At 43.8% G+C, this 20329-nt stretch overlaps 1 protein-coding gene across 13 annotated transcripts in view; it reads left to right on the top strand.

Annotated features, from left to right (window-relative positions):
* The window catches only part of LOC106584308 (guanine nucleotide exchange factor DBS), a 90789-nt gene that overhangs the window by 56273 nt on the left and 14187 nt on the right, over positions 1-20329 (top strand). For 6 of the 13 annotated variants that reach the window (XM_045706531.1, XM_045706530.1, XM_045706533.1 and 3 more), the window contains exons 17-27: positions 298-413; positions 2413-2482; positions 2570-2662; positions 4678-4770; positions 5049-5174; positions 5899-6123; positions 6772-6864; positions 7218-7296; positions 8320-8374; positions 8520-8611; positions 15158-15256. In XM_045706531.1, the coding sequence (XP_045562487.1) occupies positions 298-413; positions 2413-2482; positions 2570-2662; positions 4678-4770; positions 5049-5174; positions 5899-6123; positions 6772-6864; positions 7218-7296; positions 8320-8374; positions 8520-8611; positions 15158-15256 (1141 nt within the window). Of the gene's footprint in view, positions 1-297; positions 414-2412; positions 2483-2569; positions 2663-4677; positions 4771-5048; positions 5175-5898; positions 6124-6771; positions 6865-7217; positions 7297-8319; positions 8375-8519; positions 8612-15157; positions 16324-16715; positions 16771-20329 lie in introns of those variants that run through there. The other 7 variants (XM_045706536.1, XM_045706535.1, XM_045706534.1 and 4 more) reach the window with 2 other exon arrangements.

The raw sequence follows: 20329 nt of genomic DNA, 5'->3' as shown, positions 1-20329 counted from the left end.
TGTCAGTGTAAATGTTGCATTAGATCTGCCCATTTCAGAATGCCGTGTGAACTTTTGTTGAACTTAAAATGTGCTGTCTTTATCGATTAGATGAGTCATTAGGCTACTCAAACTGTCAGTGATTGATTGATTGATTGATTGATTGATTAGTTCATATAATGTTCATTCAAGTGTTATGTGTAAAGCCATGTGGAGGACTGGATTTTATTGGGTTCAGATTATCAAAGAAGCGTTGACATTATCATTGTTTTCACTGAGCCATTACTCATTGGCTTTGAATGTGATTTTCTTCTCCAGGGATATGCTGCCGAGCTGGACAACACAGAGCTTTCCCCCCTCATCCCCGCAGCCCTGGAGAACAAGAAAGATGTACTGTTTGGCAATCTCCCAGAAATATATGAATTTCACAACAGGTGACCTAATTTCCTCCGTCTCGTTGTAAATTACATTTCCATATTCAGTGAGTTGACAAATGTGCCTGCAACGTCAAAAGAAAAAAGGATTGGCATGGTCCCCATCCCCCCTGCCACATGACAATCCTGAGAGATAGCCTTCTTCCTCTCACTGGTCTCCCACTGCTAACAACTTCTCTTAACCTGACCTGTGTTTAACACATTTCTACCATGCATTCATTGGCTGCAGGCACTCACATGGAACAACTGGTGACTTTATTCTTTCTCACAGCTTGGGAAGTTCCCCCCCCATTTTTCAATGGAAGCTATATATAGAACACATTGTACCGCTATGTCAACTATGAAGGCTCCAAATAACATTCCTTATCACCAGAACGGTATGCCACAAAGCAGAATCAATAAGTTAAGGCGTCCGCATTCTTCCCATCCGGAACAGTTCGTGCATATACTGTATTATGACGAGATTTTGTGACTTTTGTTTCGGTCTTCGGCAATGTTTTTTTTTCGGCTGTTCGTGCGCATAAACATTTTTCTCGAGGCAAGCCGAAGTTCTGAAGCTGAAGTCTACGCCCCTTCGTCGGTAATTGGTCAACAGTAGGGAATCTTCAGTTAAGTGTTTGTTGTCATACAACTATAGACGATTCGTTTTCATGCAAATGTTTCCACTTGAGAAATACTGTACCAAACATCCTAGTTAGATGTAAAACTGCACGACTAAGATCTCTACGGCAAAAACATCCAAATTAATGACGGATGTCTTGAATTATCTTAGATTAATACTGACTCCGGCATCTCAACATGGACAAACAGTACTATTGCTGCTTTTTTCTCGTTTTTCAAGCGAATGTGGAAGGTATGCGAGGGCACTCGTTCTGTTCGCCTAGCCGAGTTCGCCAGCCTAACTGAAGTATGCAGAAGCCTTTAGCCAGCTAACTTTGATATCTACTGATTGATTTTCTGGTTTATGAGGAAAGCTAAACTAAGATATGTACTTTTGGTTGTTGGGTCAATCAGACCATGCATATTTGAAGCTTATCTTTTTTTTTTTTTATCATACGTTATTTATGTAAGTTAACTGGCAGAGTCGTTGATCTTGCTTTGTAAAATACCTCTCTGAGCAAGAAGTAAAAAAATTAAATAAAAAAATACATCCTGCATTGTGATTGGCTGCGAGAACTCAATTGACAGTGAGCTCGGTATTGTCTTGGGGGTTTTGTGTTCTAGGCGTGATGCCCCATGTGATGGACACCCATTGTTCTGCAAGGCCCTGTGATCACTCCCTCTCAGGTGGGGTTAGGTTACAGTGAGAGGGGCAAACAAAAGGTTCCACAGGGACCCATAGAGCTCCACGCCACATGGGCATTCAATATTATGCAGACACATTCACTTGAACATGTTCCTTCACCCCCGCTTTTCCAGTTCGTCCATATTTCTAATACAATGACAATATCCATAACACATATATATCAGATATGTCAACATTTCAGTGCCAGGGTTTTAGCTCTTAACACTATCATTTGATTATCAGTGGATAATTTCTGTTGTGTAATGTTTTATCTCTACTCAGCTAAATACTGTCCAGTGTCCATAGCTGAAGGACTTACTGTATTAACTCCCTGGTGTGGAAATGCTTACGGAGTTAAAACCCAGGACAAACCCCCAAGCATGATACTAATGGGACACTCATTGGGAAGGCTCAGGGTTCAGTAGGTTAATTCAATGTCAACTGCAGGGCCCTACAAAAATCCCAACCTTGTTGTTCAGACAGACATCCATGGCTTCCATAACTTTACACATCATAGACGTTCCAAACAGAAGTGCACAGACTGTCCACCAGCTATAATTTCCCAACATACTCTTAACTTACCAGCATAGGAAATGGCAATCTGATGAATGTGCAATTGTATCCAATGTTATACAGTACTTTATGTACCTTGTAAGGGGTAAACAGGAAATGTGTTGAACTTTTTAATTGAGTTGACTTCATCCTTGTTCGCAGGACATTTTTCAAAGAGCTTGAAAATTGCATGGAAAGGCCAGAATTGGTAGGGACCTGCTTTTTGAAAAGGGTGAGTTCCTTGTGTTGATTTAATTTGGAAACTGAAGGTCGTTACTGTGTTGTTATGTTGCATTGCTAAGTGTCTGTCTCTCTCCAGAAAGAAGAGCTGCAGATCTATGAGAAGTATTGTCAGAACAAGCCTCGATCAGAGGCACTGTGGAGACAGTGTGGAGACAGCCTGTTCTTCCAGGTGACTCCCATTCCTTGGGTGTCTAAGTGTTGTGTGTCTCAGTGTTGTCATGGTTATGATATAGTATTCCACTGTATAATGGTGTCAGTTTACATTAAAGGGATACTGTGAGAACCTTGTTTTACTTCCCCAGAGTCAGATTAACTTGTGGATACCATTCTTATGTCTCTGCATGCAGTATGAAGTTACGCTACCATAAATGTAGTTACGCTACTGTACATGTAGACTTCCAGTCATTGCGCTAATGCTAGTTAGCATTGGCTTTCGAAACTATCGCTAAATTCCTTCATACTGAACGCAGAGACATACAAATGGAATCCACAAGTTCATCTGACTCTGGGTAAATAGATTAAATGCTGGAACTATCCCTTTAAGCAACATGTCACTGGAAAAACGTACATTTCCTGTTGTTTAGGGTTCAGATTTGGCTTGACAGACAGTGCATTTGGAAAGTATTCAGACCCTTTGACTTATACCACTTTTGTTTTTACATTACAGCCTTATTCTAAAATGCATTAAATCGTTTTTTCCCCCCCTCAATCTACACACAATACCCCATGATGAAAACAGTTTTTTAGAACATTTTACAAATGTATAAAAAAAACCCGGAAATGACATTTACATAATTGTTCACACCCTTTACTCAGTACTTTGTTGAAGTATCTTTGGTAGCGATTACAGCCTAGAGTCTTCTTTGGTATGACACTACAAGCTTGGCACACCTTTCTTCTCTGCAGATCATTGTTCTCTGCAGATCCTCTCAAGCTCTGTCAGGTTGGATGGGGAGCGTCGCTGCACAGCTACTTTCAGGTCTCTCCAGAGATGTTCGATCGGGTTCGAGTCCGGGCTCTGGCTGGACCAGTCAGGGACATTTAGAGACTTGTCCCGAAGCCACTCCTGCATTGTCTTGGCTGTGTGCTTAGGGTTGTTGTCCTGTTGGAAGGTGAACCTTCGCCCCAGTCTGAGGTCCTGAGCGCTCTGGAGCCGGTTTTCATCAAGGATCTCTCTGTACTTTGCTCCGTTCATCTTTCCTTCGATCATGACTAGTCTCCCAGTCCCTGCAACTGAGAAACATCCCCTCAGCAGGATGCGGCCACCACCATGCTTCACTGTAGGGATGGTGCCAGGTTTCCTAAAAAATGTTATGCTTGGCATTCAGACCAGATAATCTTGTTTCTCATGGTCTGAGAGTCTTTAGGGGCCTTTTGGCAAACTCCAAGCGGACTGTCATGTGAGTGGCTTCCGTCTGGCCACTCTAACATAAAGGCCTGATTGGTGGAGTGCTGCAGAGATAGTTGTCCTTCTGGAAGGTTCTCCCATCTCCACAGAGGAACTCTGGAGCTCTGTCAGAGTGACCATCGGGTTCTTGGTCACCTCCCTGACCAAGGCCCTTCTCCCTCGATTGCTCAGTTTAGCCAGACGGCCTGCTCTAGGAAGAGTCTCGGTGGTTCCAAACTTCTTCCATTTAAGAATGATGGAGGCCACCGTGTTCTTGGGGACCATCAATGCCGCAGACATTGTTTGGTACCGTTCCCCAGATCTGTGCCTCGACACAATTCTGTCTCGGCTCTCTACAGACAATTCCTTCAACCTCATGGCTTGGTTTTTGCTTTGACATGTACTGTCAACTGTGGGACCTTATATAGACAGGTGTGTGCCTTTCCAAATCATGTCCAATCAATTGAATTTACCATAGGTGGAATCTCAAGGATGATCAATGGAAAGAGCATACGCTCAATTTGGAGTCTCATAGCAAAGGGTCTGAATACTTATGTAAATAAGGTATTTCAGTTTTTTATTTGTAATAAATGTGCAAACATTTCTTAACCTGGTTTTGCTTTGTCATTATGGGGTATTGTGTGTAGATGGATGAGAATTATATATATATTTTCAATCCATTTTAGAACAAGTCTGTAACGTACCAAAATGTGGAAAGAATCAAGGGGTCTTAATATTTTCTGAATGCACTGTAAATGATTGCAACAGGAAACATTCTATGATGTTTGTTACTGCAGGAATGTCAGAAGAAGCTGGACCACAAACTCTCCCTGGATGCCTATTTACTCAAGCCTGTGCAGAGGATCACCAAGTACCAGTTGATGGTCAAGGCAAGTTTATCACTGAGGTTAATCTTTCACTTCAGCACTATACAATCACAGGCTTATTCAAATTTTAGAGCAACACACAGATAACAGATACGATGTAAATGTCTTCACTGCTCAAACATCCTCCTTCACTGCCCAAGGGCTAACATGCAAAGCACTTCCTTCAGACTGATCTAATTGGAAGACCTTAACTCTCAAGCAGAGGAGGCTGGTGAGAGGAGCTAAGATACATTATTTATCCCACTTGGCTTTGTCCTGACCCGGCTCTGTTTCCTCTCTAGGAGATGCTGAAATGCAGTAAGAACCAGGAGGGTACTGCTGAGTTGGAGGAGGCCCTGGCCACCATGCTGGACATCATCAAGTCTGTCAATGACTCCATGCATCAAATTGCCATAACGGGATTCGAGGTCAGTAGTTTCAGGTTTTATTAGTCGTAAAATGGACACGAGATGCATCGTATACACACCGTCCAATGAAATGGTTACTTGCAGGTTCCTTCTTGACAATGCAAAAACAACAAGAAATAATAAAACATAACAATACGAACATATAGTAAATGGCTCAATATAATAAATATTTTAGCATAAGTAAGGAAGGCACAATTTATAGTCCAATATTTATGCATGATTTGGGGAAGGGGGGATTGGGTATGTGTTTTAAATTATGTTACCAATTGTGCAGTATGGTAGCAGGAGTTGTGCTGTGTGTGTATCATGAATGTGTGTGCGCGTGTGTGTGGATGAGTGCATGTGTGCTACAGTGCAGGTGGTCAGTCCAGTTCAAGTGTTCAGCAGTCTGATGGCTTGAAGATAGAAACTGTCTCTGAGCCTGTTGGTATCAGACCTCATGCTCCAATACCGTCTGCCTGACGCAAAGGGAGTGAACAGCTCGTGGCTGGGGTGTATGACTAGGCTCGAGTGAAAGGGTTTGAAAAATCAGTCCGATTTTAGATCATTACTGTTCCTTACTGTTCCTATCTTAGAGTGGATCTGTTGGGCTGTGGCAAAGTTCCAGGAAGTCCTGCTGTTAATCAGTTTGACTAATCTGGTGGAGAGAGAGTGTTATGGCTAGGTGTACTGTATGTGTGAGGGTGTAGGACTGATGTCCCCTGTGTGCCTTTCCCACCCCCAGGGGAACCTTAGTGAGCTGGGCAAGCTCCTGATGCAGGGCTCATTCAACGTGTGGACGGACCACAAGAAGGGCCACAGCAAGGTGAAGGACCTGGCCCGCTTCAAGCCCATGCAGAGGCACCTGTTCCTCTACAATAAGATGCTGCTTTTCTGTAAGAAGCGGGAGGAGACCACGGACGGACACGAGAAGCCGTCCGCCTCCTATAGCTTCAAACACTCCCTAAAGGTGAGGTTGGCTTGTGGGGTCAGTTCTTTGTAGGACAAACATAACAATTGCTCACCTGGAATTTGAATGGTTTTAACTGTCCGTGGGGCTGCGATTCTCACCATCCTCCACTTACTTCCCCCTTCTCATATGGAAACTTTACAGTGGCTCTCTCCGATCCCCTGAGAACCTTGGAATTCACTTTCATGCCACATATTTCAATTCAAGCTTATCTAGATGCATAAAAAGCCAGGGCAGGAAACAGGGCCCTGAGATTACAGGACCTCTTTTCATCAATGGGATGCTGGGACAACCCTTTGTTTTCTAAAGGAAACCTTTGATGAACTTGTTTTTTTCTCTCACTCGCTGATATAAAGTGCTTTGCATGTAATACACTCTGACTGTCATTGGGTCAGTGAGTAATGGTGTTCATAACTTAATAGGAAAAGACATGTTTCAGCCCAGGGCTGTTTCAGGATAGAGCCATTCAATTGGAATTAAAGCTGAACTAAAAAGCTGTAGCAGTTCACATTAGTTTGCAGAATACAAGAGCCTCTGAGCACGATTCTATCTTTAAATTCTCTTTACGTGTGTTTGTGTGAAGCTGCAGGACAAATCAGAAATATGAAGCTGTCATTGTTGTTAACCACAGCCTTGCCCCTGTTTCAGATGAGTGCTGTGGGAATCACCGAAAATGTCAAAGGAGACATTAAGAAGTTTGAGATCTGGTATAATGGCAGAGAGGAAGTTTATATCATTCAGGTACATGTCCATAAACTTTCTGCGTATAAAAATAAAACTCAATTGTTTCCATTTAAATGACTAGTTATTTTCCAAAGAATACTAAATAGGTGCCAGACTTTGTAATAAGAGCTGTGATTCAGCAACATTCTTTTCTAAGAAGCATACCTCTCACTCCTGAGACATTTGTCATAAAGATGTCAAATGCCTTTTCTGTATGATATTCTCCTTGTGACCACTTGGTGGCAGTGTTGTCCCACTGAGAGTAGCTCCTCAGACGTCGCTACAACAGAAACATCCAATGTCTGGTGTGAGGGAGGCTGTACAGTTAAACCTCAGAGGATATATATATATTAGTTTGTGTGTCTCCCCAGGCTCCCTCCATGGATGTGAAGAACATGTGGGTGTCAGAGATCCGGAAAGTTCTGACAGGCCAGCTCGAAGCTTGCAGAGGTATGCAGTGTGTGGGGATTCTCTGTCTAGGCATATTTATACCACCCTCTCAGCTCCCACACTGGACACCTGGACACAGCCCTGACGCCTCCCAGAATGCTGATGTGAATGTTAAGCGGGGGGGAGACCAGTGTTTGAGAACACATACCTGACCAGATGGTACAGTCCACACATTCCTCTCCTCCTGTCCTCTCCCTCCACCTCCCTAGTAGTATGCATCAATCGCCCCATGTTCTGCTCCGAAGCTCCTGACAGTCAGGAAAACGACCCTCTGTGCATTGTGTACTCTCAACTGAACTGACAACCGGTGTGTGTGTGTGTGAGAGAGAGGGTGTATGTGTGAGGGGACTGGATAATGACACAGCAGCCCTCATATGAGAGAGAGTGAAAGAGGCTCTGGCCTCTGGCCTGTGACTCTGGCCTGACGGAAGGCTGGATGTGATTTACTCCTGTCTCTGCTGGCAAGTGGTGGGAGGGGAGTACGTACAGCAGCATAGAGAAGCACACAAGATAAGCCAGTGTGAGATGTTAAAAAGCCCAGCGACATGGGGTTTGTGTAATAGCAGGACAAGGCAGTGGCTTGTACTGCAGCTGTTTGATTTGATTCCTCCCCTGGGCTTTGGCAGTCAACTGTCCTGTCCCTCCTGTTAAAGACACAGATTAGTGGCTTCCATTCTGTCTACACCGCTGTTTAGGCCCACGGCTTCTGGTCTGACTACACTGTTTTGGTCCACATACCCTCCTGTGGCTTATGTAACTCCTGGGATTTCTCCTGTTTTATCGCCTGGCATTGAAATATAGTTTTATCAACCTGCTTTTGCCTGCAGGTTTCTCACATGGTCCTACATGCTGTGTGATGTACACAAGTATGCAAACAACAAATGTACACACACACACGCACACACTTGCATACCTATGAATTCACCTCACTGACCGTTTTATGTCAATTTAACCTAAACTAATATGTCGTTCCATTGAAAATCTATGTTCTAATCCAATACCATTTTTTTTCTCCATTCACAGAGGCTAGTCAACTCCATCAGAAGATCACTGAGAATGTGTATCACGCTCCCATGAGGTAGAGTACTTGGTCTCACAACGTTTTCATCATGTCGTGTGATTGAATGGCGGCAGCGCATAGATGCTCTCAAGTACAGGGAATGTAATGCTTCTATAGTGGCTATGTGATTGACTGTCCCATATCGCTCCTCTCCGCCGCTCAGAAACATACGCAAAATGGCCCTGAGGCAGTCGGACTCATCTAGCCCGGAGACAGGCTTCAGGAGGAGCAGCCCCAACATGAGACAGAAACGAGGTGAGAGATCACACAGCCGCTGACGGCCCCCGCCAACTAGGGCGGCGGTCATGAAATTTTGTCAGCCGGTTATTGTCATGCAAAAGACTTCCAGTCTCACGGTAATTGACCTTTAATTAACATGAACACGTTTAGCATACAAGCCGCTGATGCGGGTCTTTGGAACATTTACTAAATCAATTTAATATACACCATCACAATAAATCTTTTTTGTTGTTGTTGTCAGGTCTAAAAAACATTATGATATGAAGAAAATACATTTCAGAAGAACAGAGTATGAGTTGGCCTACTGTAGGCCCATGTTATCTGGCTATGCTCCATGCCATAGGCTGTAGGCTTGTTCAATTAGCTGACAAGATTTTATAGTAAGAAATATATCATTGAACTTAGCTGAATAAAATAGAAAGGATATTTTTCTCATTAAGGATCGATTGACTGCGCATATGAAGTGGCCATGTTGAGCGTAAAAGAGATCATTTGAAACAGGTCCTACATGTTAGATTTAGAGTTATTTGGCAACTTTAGTTGTGAATAATACAAACTTTAGAATGTCTTAGAAATCAAAACATACAGTACCAGTCAAACTTTTGGACACCTACTCATTCAAGGGTTGGGTTTTTCTTTATTTTTACTGTTTTCTACATTGTAGAATATATAGTGAAGACATCAAAACTATGAAATAAAACATATGGAATCATGTAGCAACCAAAAAAAGTGTTAAACAAATCAAAATATATTTTAGATTTTATATTCTTCAAAGTAGCCACCCTTTGCCTTGATGACAGCTTTGGACACTCTTGGCATTGTCACGCTGAAATAGGAAAGGGCCTTCCCCAAACTGTTGCCACAAAGTTGGAAGCACAGAAGCATTAAGATTTCCCTTCACTGGAACTATGGGGCCTAGCCTGAACCACGAAAAACAGCCCCAGACCATTATTCCTCCTCCACCAAACTTTACAGTTGGCACTATGCATTCGGGCATGTAGCATTCTCCTGGCATCCGCCAAACCCAGATTCATCCGTTGGACTGCCAGATGGTGAAGTGTGATTCATCACTCCAGAGAACGCATTTCCACTGCTCCAGAGTCCAATGGTGGCGAGCTTTACACCACTCGAGCCGACTCTTGGCATTGAGCATGGTGATCTTAGGCTTGTGTGCGGCTGCTTGGCCATGGAAACCCATTTCATGAAGCTCCCGACGAACAGTTCTTATGCTGAGGTTGCTTCCAGAGGCAGTTTGGAACTCTGTAGTGAGTATTGCAACCGAGGACAGACAATTTTCACACGCTACGCGCTTCAGCACTTGGCAGTCCCATTCTGTGAGCTTGTGTGGACTACCACTTCGCGGCTCAGCTGTTATTGCTCCTAGACATTTCCAATTCACAATAGCATCATTTACAATTGACTGGGACAGCTCTAGCAGGGCAGAAATTTGACAAACTGACTTGTTGGAAAGGTGGCACTCTTTGACCATGCCATGTTAAAAGTCACTGAGCTCATCAGTAAGGCCATTCTACTGCCAATGTTTTATCTATGAAGATTGCATGGCTGTGTGCTCCATTTTATACACCTGTCAGCAACCGGTGAGGCTGAAATAGCCGAATCCATTAATTTGAAGGGGTGTCCACATCAACCACTGTTTGAGGAGCATGCACTCACTGGTGATATTCCGCCAAAACTCTGTATGCAATGGCTTCTCCAACCATGTTCCTGCAGCTAAGTGCTTATTTCGGGAAACCAAGTGAAATCTGTTCGAACATCGATAGTAACATGTTTGTTGACAGCCCGTCTGCACGCTCGAGAAAGGAATAATGGAGAGGGAGGAGATCGAAACGCATGCTGGTGAGATATTCTGTATAGCTGTGTCACCCGATTTAATTATGAAAATATAGAAATGCCCTATTACTAGGCTATTCAAAATACAAATTCACTCATTGTAGGCTAACTGTAAGCCGCACTGCACAATCAATGAACCAACAGCATCGCCTAGAGCTATACGTTCACTCCCAGACTCATTGATAGACATTTTGGAGCGTAGCATGCGTAAGGTAACCAGTCCATCCAGTATGCATAATAATACAGTCCACACTCAAAGGCGATTACTAGAATCGTTTAATTTTGGAGTATAGGCTAGACCAATTATGTACCAAAGACATCTTAAATTAGTTTTATGTTTTTCTGCTATGCGTAATATGCGGTAGGCTATGTATTGTATAATGACATATTCATTATTTTTCTGAAGGTTTTTTTGGGGGGGGCTTGCATATGCATAAGATCTTATATGGGTATGGGTGTTTTGAATTAATCATCACCTTAGATAACGCTGTCCATTTCGTTGTGTTAGGCTTTGAAACACAACAACCATGTTTTACACGGTTTCAACCTGCTGTTGAATTTCTTTCTTGAAATTGATCATCGCAGTGAGGTGAGTTTTAAAAGTACTATTGGCCTTCTGTTTTGTTGATATGTGTTTGATGTGATTTTCAATTGCATTTTGCATTGATGTCAGAGTGGTTAGAGGGACAATAGAGCCCTGACTACCCCGTTATTAGGAGCTGAGGGGCGTCAGTAAGTTGGGTACTACCAAAGCATGTCCAAAGTGCATAAAAGGAGAATACCGTGACTCACGTGGAATTTTACTGCGGTCATGACTCATGACTGCTGGTGTGGTGGTAATACGGACACCGCAAAAGCCCTACCACCAACCCCCGAGCCCTGACAAACTAGCATCCACTCAGCTGCGTTCACTGGAAACAAGAGGCAGCATCTGCCATCTACAAATTATCCCATAATGGCATTGTGAAAGACACCAGACTGATGGCACAATTAGCTGGGATGTTTCATCTGGGCTTTAACTCTGTTAGTGAGAGATGAGAGGATGGATGTATTACTAGCTCAGTCTGTCTGTCTCAGCATCATCCCCAGCCAACCCCTCACCCCCACTCCACTCTGATTGTTCACTACACTGGCTCACTATACTGGCAGATGAGGATGAGGTAACAGGTACGATTTCACGCCATGTAGAGCCCGGCGGCAGGGTGCTGCTGCATCACAGTGAGAGAGACCTGGGCTAACGGTAGTCTGTCTGCCAGGGAGCGTGTGGTGGTGGTTAGGAGAGGAGAGTGGCTCTTTGACTCTGGATGTAGTCGGTGGCTGGACGTCACTGGCTCGAGAAGTAAGTGGATCTGACAGGTGCTTAGTTCTGGGTGCATGGGGGCCTTTATTACCCCCACCACGGACTCACAGAGAAAATCTCTCCCCTTCTCCTCTGTGGGAAAGGAGTATGACAGACGCTGTTGTAGAGTTGAGCTTTACCACCAAAAAATAAATCCAGTCCCAACCTTACACTAAAGTCATACAGTTATGCAGCCGTAGTACAGTACGGTTTCGACTACAATGAGATTTGTACTGTGATCTGGTGGGATTTTTTGCTTTGACCCATATGTAGCTGATGCCAACCATTTCCCTGATTGGAGCTGTTTCCTTTTTGGGTCAGCAGGACCCACTCCAGAGGTCATGACCCCAAATACTTTAGTTTCAATAATACATCTCACTATACCTCCCAAGCAATGTTCCCTCAAATTGTTTGGGGCACTGAGCAAATTTTAGGTCCCGTGAGCGGAAACTTGAATGTTGTTTACAGTGAACACTGAGGCTGTACCCTTACAGTTTTAGACAGTAGCCAATAGGCTATTGTGGCAATTTGAGCATAATGTAGACCTACCAACAAAACCACTGGAGCAAATCCCATAACATGTTCACATGGAAATAGCTTTTGATTTCTATGATATATCCTACAGTAGCCTATATGTTAAATGCAGGCCTACATTGCATGAGACTTTTAAAAATGTTATTACATTATGAAGTGCTTGATATTAATTATGTTTTACTTGGTCTGTAACACCATGGGCCAGATAGGTGACTGTACATTGCATTGTGTTGTATGATTTTTATAAAATGTATTTATTTAACCTTTATTTAACTAGGCAAGTCAGTTAAGAACAAATTCTTATTTACATTGACGGCCTACCAAAAGGCAAAAGGCCTCCCGCGGCGACGGGACAAAACACACATCACAACAAAACACACATCACAACAAGAGACACAACACTACATAGAGACCTAAAACAACAACATGTCATGTGTTGCTGCCATGCTAAGACAGCATGGTGGCAACACAACATGACATGCATATAAATGGATGAGAGAGCTTCCTACTGCCTGAGCTATGTTGTTGATGTAAATTGAGAAGAGCGTGGGGCCTAGGATTGAGCCTCGGGGTACTCTCTTGGTGACAGGCAGTGGCTGAGACAGCAGATTTTCTGACTTTATACACTGCACTCTTTGAGAGAGGTAGTTAGCAAACCAGGCCAAAGACGCCTCAGAGACACCAATACTCCTTAGCCGGCCCACAAGAATGGAATGGTCTGCCATATCAAAAGCTTTGGCCAGGCCAATAAAAATGATGCAAGAAACCACTTTACAAAATAAAATGTATTATTACCATACAGAGAATTAGACAATGTAGGCTACCCCACTGCCTATTGGCTTATTTACATATTCAAGCCTGTCTCAAAATACAACACTGTCTCTTTAATTAAAACAAAAGCTTTTCAAAAACAGCTTGAAATGTGGCCTACACGTTTTGTGCTCTTGTAGGAAGCAGTAACTCCCCATTGCTGACTTATACTTATCTATAGTTGGGATAATAACTCGCTAACTTGCAAAGAATATCAACAAACGTGCACACGCACGGCTCTGCTCTCTGATCTGAACAGATCTGAAAAGCGCATTCACTCGCAGGTGAATGAACTACCGCTCGTCAGCTAGCTACACTGCCAATGGAATTCTACTCCGTTGCGCTCTGGGTCTGCCTACAACAAAACCACAGACTCAATATTGCAAAGTTAGATTTGTTTTGGTTTGTTGCATTAGAAATGTTGCATCTCTTGCATCGCTGCGCAGCATGGCATTTCTTCTGAGTGGCAGTCCTGGAGGAGGTGCGTGCGCCGCCCATGCGCTGTTTAGAGGAAACATTGCTCCCAAGTCATCTGGGGTTAGTGTGACCAGCTGTTAGATTCGGCCAACCCGTGGAGGCTGCTGAGGGGAGAACGGCTCATAATAATGGCCGGGACTATGCAAATGGGATGGCACCAAAACACCTGGAAACCATGTGTTTGATGTATTTGGTACCATTCCACTGATTCTGCTCCAGCTATTACCACGAGCCTGTTCTCCCCAATTAAGGTACCACCAACCTCCTGTGTTACCAAGGATACGGTATATACCACGCTCACATTCTCAGTCAGTCTACTAGATTCTCTCTCATAGTTATCCAAAAGCTCCAATTTATTTTCTCATCTCAAGATCTCCAGAAGGCCAGAGTAACCTCTGAGGTAAGAAGAAGAAGAAGCGGCAGCATTGACATTTCTCTGTTTGGCACATTTGTCAGAGGTGTGATGTTGGTGAGAGGAGGTGAAGCTGGGAGTTGTGATTATTTTGTGTTCTCACAATCAGAAGGTGATAATTATGTACAAGATAAAATTGACATTTTGAACACCCTCCAGGGCAGGTGGTTAAAGTGTCCTTGAAATCACACAAACACACACAAGTCCACTTTGAAAATATTTATTGTGTAAAAGTGTTTTCTAGGGTTGGCATTGGCAGGTGTCTAAATCCTTATACCGTTGCAGTTACAGCATGATTGTGGAGGACTCTTCTCTTCCTAATGCATGTTGTGTTGTTGATGGAGCATAGAGGGGTCAATCATGGGTCAGGTTTAGTCCATATGGTGAAAGGCTCCAGGAAATTCCATGTCAAGCTTATTATGCATCTCAGAGCACTATCAGTGTTGTGTTTAGAACAGAGAGAGAACCCTTTGGTAGGGATGGTCTTTTTTATTATTGATTTATTTTTATTTAACTAGGCAAGTCAGTTAAGAACAAATTATTTTTTACAACGATGGCCTACACCAGCCAAACCTGGACGATGCTGAGCCAATTGTGCGCCACCCTATGGGACTCCCAATCACGGCTGGTTGTGATACAGGTCCCGTGTGGCTCAGTTGGTAGAGCATGGTGTTTGCAACGCCAGGGTTTTGGGTTAGATTCCCACGGGGGACCAGTACGGGGAAAAGATGTATGAAATGTATGCATTCACTACTGTAAGTCGCTCTGGATAAGAGCGTCTACTAAAAATTTAATACATCCTGGATTCAAACCAGGGTGTCTGTAGTGACGCCTCTTGCCTTAGACCGCTGTGCCACTCGGAAGCTCCCTTATAAACATGCTTATTTACAACCTTGTCAGCACTCTTCAAACTTGTGACCATCTGAATCTATTTTCAGAAATAGGTTGAGGTTGGTCTACCCCTGATCTTTGAATCAGTTTTCAAGCAGACTAAAATGTAGGTGATTGAGTAGGGGTCAATGTCTCCAAAATGTCCAGGGTTGTCATGGTGTCCATACTACTCTTACGAAGTCGTCCCTCGGGCTTTCTCTCTACTCTCTGCCTCCTTTACCATTGTCCTCTCCCTTTCCCTCCCTAGCTGATGCTTCTGCCACTAATAACCCTGACCACAATGGTTATCTCGCTAGAAAGCGTTTCACCTTGCAGGGCCTCTCCAACAGAAGGTCTCTTCCCTCAGGTAAAGAAGCCATGACATCTCCACTGACCACCACCACTCCATCCTAACTCTTGACTTTGGCTTCATCCCCTCTTTGAAGAGGTCCCACTCATTGTGTTGTGAAGAACTTCACCTGCTCTCATTCATTCTCATTGTTGGTCATCTCATCCCTAGCCTGCTACTCTGTGTGTCGTTGTGCTGCTAATACATACAGGCACTTTCGCTCAGAGCAGAGAACTATTGTACTCCACTCCGTATTTATTTCGAACAGTGAAGCAAAAACGTTTAATTTGGCTCTATACTCCAGCATTTTGGATTCGAGATCAAATGTTTTATATGAGGCGACTGTACAGAAAGTCACGTTTTATTTGAGGGTATTTTCATACATATCTGTTTTACTGTTTAGAAATGAAAGCACTTTATGTATCTAGTCCCACCACTTGTAGGTGTCATAAGTATTTTGACACATTCACCTATAGTGTATTAAAATAGTACAACGTTTAGTATTTGGTCCCATATTCATAGCATGCAATGACTATATCAAGCTTGTGACTTTACAAACTTGTTGGATGCATATGCAGTTTGTTTTGGTTGTGTTTTGGATGATGTTGTACCCAATAGAAATGAATGGTAAATAATGTATTGTGTCATTTTGGAGTCACTTTTATTGTAAATAAGAATATGTCTCTGAACACTTTTACATGAATGTGGATGCTACCGTGATTACGGATAATCATGAATTAATCATGACTAATGATGAGTGAGAAAGTTAGAGGCACAAACAGGGCCGGTTCCAGGCATAAGCGACATAAGCGGTCGCTTAGTGCCCCCGGCTGCTAGGGATGTCAGCTAGAAATGTGTAGATTGGTAGTTAGTCTAGCCAGCAATTTAAACGTGTAGTATTCATAGCCAAATACTGACTAAGTGTAGCGTGGTTCGTTCTGCGTTGTGTACTTTTAATCAGGACACTGCCACAACTGGAATTATGATGGTTGAATCATGTTTATTGGTCCTGCACACGAAGAGACAACACACAATATGTTAGCCCTCGGTGCAGTCACAGCTCTCGGGCACCTTGCTAGCTGAAGGTCCGGCCAAAAGAGCGGGAACTGCATACATACATTCAGTGCCCAACAGCACACTATACAATACAATTAAAATGATATACAACATATTCGGAACAAAATAAAAGACATACCTGCACACGAAGAGACAACACACAATATGTTAGCCCTCGGTGCAGTCACAGCTCTCGGGCACCTGCGTGAGCACATAGCAACTCACTCAAACACGGTCCCAAATACTCCCGAGTTACAATAGATACCCTAATTAGCGAGCTTGGTGAAAGTTAACATAAATCTTTATAATTGTTCACATTGTAACAAAACATATAATTGCGTAACAGCACTTTATGTAACTTTACCACAGTTTTATATTGCCAAATTACGGCGCCAAGGACAACATACCTTGCTAGCTGAAGGTCCGGCCAAAAGAGAACGATAAAAGGGTCCGTAAGTACGGATAACCCGCGATGGACCAAACCAAAATATACAAACTTTTACAATTAGGTGTATTTACAATATAGATATCAAAAAATGTTTGTACACCGAAAAATAACATTAACTATGCTGCTGTAATTAAATAAAGAAAACACATTGAATTATTATTATTGTTATTAACTTATTAACATCCCCTCTTGACCTGGCCTACTTGAACTGTCCTTGCGTGCAACTTGGTGCATAATCTAGGGGAACAACATCACTCTACTACATTCACCCCCACTGTTTTACACTAGATTATAGGCACAAAACAAAACACATTACCTCGAAGGTAACAAAGCAAAGAAAGAAAGAAAAAAAAAAAATTCACACCCACAGAGCGACGGAGTAACCCAGTGTAGTCCCTTAAATCTAGACCCACAAATGGTCGATCAGCTGGAAAGCTATCCCGCGAAGGATTAGGAAAAATAAGAGGTAGCTAATCCCTTATTCAACCGTATACAAAAAATGCCAAATACATTTTATGCTGATGAACTACACACAAAGTTACATGAATTGTCAAAAATATTAGACCAACCCACAAATCACTCTAAGACCCAGTTAGATTACCATATACACCCCAAAAAATGAAAAGGTAGGCAATATCCTACCGTCACTGAGAAACCAAGAACGGTTTCATTTCCTGTGTAGACATAGTTTGGATTAACCTATTCACTGGCTTAATAAATCTACCTAGTCTAGTCCGAACACCCTCACCCAAAAACCTAGCAGGAATGTCACGGACAGCACTAACCGTGCTCAGAGGTCTAACCTCAGGTTGGGGAATACTACAACTCGGCCTATCCGGAGCCAGCACACTTTCAGTTACAGACTCAACACTAGTAGTGTCAGACGACTGATCAGAATCCTGGTAGATTGCCACAGACCACACTGACAAAGCATCTTCAACCAAGTTAACAACATCTGTTACAGCACCATCCCCACTGAATGGAGTTTCGCCATCAGAACTCTTGTAGGCTTTGGGGATCTCTCTCTGGTCCACTTCTACTGAGCACACCTCACTCAAGGGGACGTCATATGGCCGTTCCACTTCACTTCCATCAACTGGGACTACACTATCCTCCCAGAAGACTCAGGAAGGCTTGCTACCCAGTGGACAGTCCTTGCGTCACTCCCATCCATTTTGCTGGACGCTGCAGACATCTCAGAGAACACGTCACCACTCGATAGATATCCGTGACTCTCAGGTTCCTCCCAAGAAGGCAAAGGCAGAAAGTTGACTGGCATAATCAGGTTCCTATGCACCGTCTTGATGCGTCCAGTGGTAGGGTGCTGTATACGATATGTGTTCAGTGAGCTGTTCTTCGCAACAACTATGTACACCGCACTGTCCCAGCGATCAGCCAGTTTCTTCTTGCCCCTCTCTCCCTTGTTAGCAAGTAGAACTCTGTCTCCCTTCTCTACCGAACGACCCTTCGACCGTCTGTTGTAGACCTCGGCTTGTCTCTTTTGTTGCTTACTTGCATGCTGCTGAGCCAATGTCATGGCTTCTCTCAGATCCTCACCCAAAGACTGGACATACTTATCCACATCGACCGTGTCCCCATCCAACAGCACACTTTCAAACATAACATCTACTGGCAGCCTAGGGGTGCGTCCAAACATCAAGAAGAAGGGCGGAAACCCAGTAGTCTCGTGAACAGTGCAGTTATAGGAGAATGTCAATGTGTTCAACATCTGAGGCCATTTAGCCTTGGATCTAGCTGGCAGAGCTCTAATCATCCCACCCAGCGTGCGATTTAGACGTTCTGCTTGACCGTTCCCCATGGGATGATAAGGTGTGGTGTGGGACTTTCCAACACCAGATAACTGAAGTAATTCTGCAATAAGTGAACTTTCAAAGTTAGCACCCCTGTCAGAATGGATACAATCAGCGAACCCATAAACGCAGAAGAAATTATTCCAGAGAACACAAGCCACAGTCTTAGCAGACTGGTTTGGACACGGATACGCACATGCCAGCTTAGTAAAGTGATCAGTCACTACTAACACATCAATAGACTTGTTGTTTGAATCTTCTGCAGTCCAGAAATCAATACACACAAGTTCCAAAGGTGCCGTTGTCACAATGGAGACAAGTGGAGCTCTTGCTTCAGGCTCAGGTGCTTTACTCAACACGCATCTCTTACAGTGGGCCACGTATTCCTTGACATCCTTTTCCATAGAGTCCCAGTAAAACCGCTGTCTCGTAAGCCACAATGTGCGCTGCTGACCCTGATGACCAGCATCATCATGAACTCCCTTCAACACAAGGCCTCTCAAAGACACAGGTACAACATACTGGAATATTTTCTTCTTACTCACTGGGTGTTTTGAGACACGATACAGAATCCCTAACCGTGTGGTGAGTTTTCCCCCCTGTCTTAGAGTATAAACTGTTTCATTAGCTTCAAGGACTCGCTCTCTCCTAGATGGGCGCCGGCCTCTATCTACAAAGAACATGACTCTGCTGATGACAGGATGCAGTGACTGGTTATCATACAGCTCCTTGTGTGTAAAGACAGGTAAAGGGCTCTGACCCATGGACATCAACTTCTCAAGGTGCTGCGCGTGTGAAATGGCCCTCACCGTGGCACCATCATCCCATCGGCGGTGAGCATGGAGGACAGCAGACACCTCTTCACAGGAAACCAACCCACTGACATCGTCTCCAGCTCTACTTAACTCACTCCCAGGAGCCATAGACGTTCCACAGCCAGCCTCGGGCTGTTCACAGGAGAGGCGGAACATGTCTTGAACATCACCCACTCGAAGACCTCTGGCTTCCTCCAGCAGGACATCATATGGGATTCTTGTCAGTCGGTGCAAAACTGTGGAGCGAACAAATGGCTCTCTGCTCAAGGCATCAGCAACGACATTCTTGGGACCTGGTATGTACTGGATATCAAAGTCAAAGGGTGCCAGCTTTGCGACCCATCTCTGCTCGCATGCATCAAGTCTCGGCTTTGTAAGAATATATTTGAGTGGATTGTTGTCGGTCCACACAGTAAACTTATGCCCTCGCAGCCAATGGCTGAATTTATCATGAATGGCCCATTTCATGGCTAGAAATTCCAGCCGGTGAGCAGGATACTTGGATTGTGCATGATTAAGAGATTTACTAGCAAAAGCTATTGGCCTGGCTATTGCCGTCCCATCTTGCACTTGGGATAGTACAGCTCCCAAACCACTAGTAGATGCATCCACAGAAAGTAAAAATGGCTGAGAAAAATCTGGATGAGCCAGCAGTGCCTGGTCAACTAGTGCTGATTTCAAAGCTTCAAAAGCGAGTTGACATTCGGCAGTCCAGTCTGCAGCAGTGAGCCTGCGAGAGGGACCAGGCCTCCTCCTACCCTTGCCTCTCCTAGGCTTCTTCTGACCTGTAGTTAGCTGAAACAACGGCCTAGCAACCATGGAACAATTCTCAATGTAGTGTTGATAGTATACTACCATACCAAGAAAAGAACGGATTTTGCTAGGAGACGGAGTGACACCATCAGCTTCCATCATCTCGCTCTCAGTCACGTTCAAAATAGTTTGAACTTTAGCAGGGTCA

This window comes from Salmo salar, chromosome ssa23 (assembly GCF_905237065.1).
Source record: "Salmo salar chromosome ssa23, Ssal_v3.1, whole genome shotgun sequence".
Classification (NCBI taxonomy): domain Eukaryota; kingdom Metazoa; phylum Chordata; class Actinopteri; order Salmoniformes; family Salmonidae; genus Salmo; species Salmo salar.
This window is presented reverse-complemented; position numbering and strand designations above follow the sequence as displayed.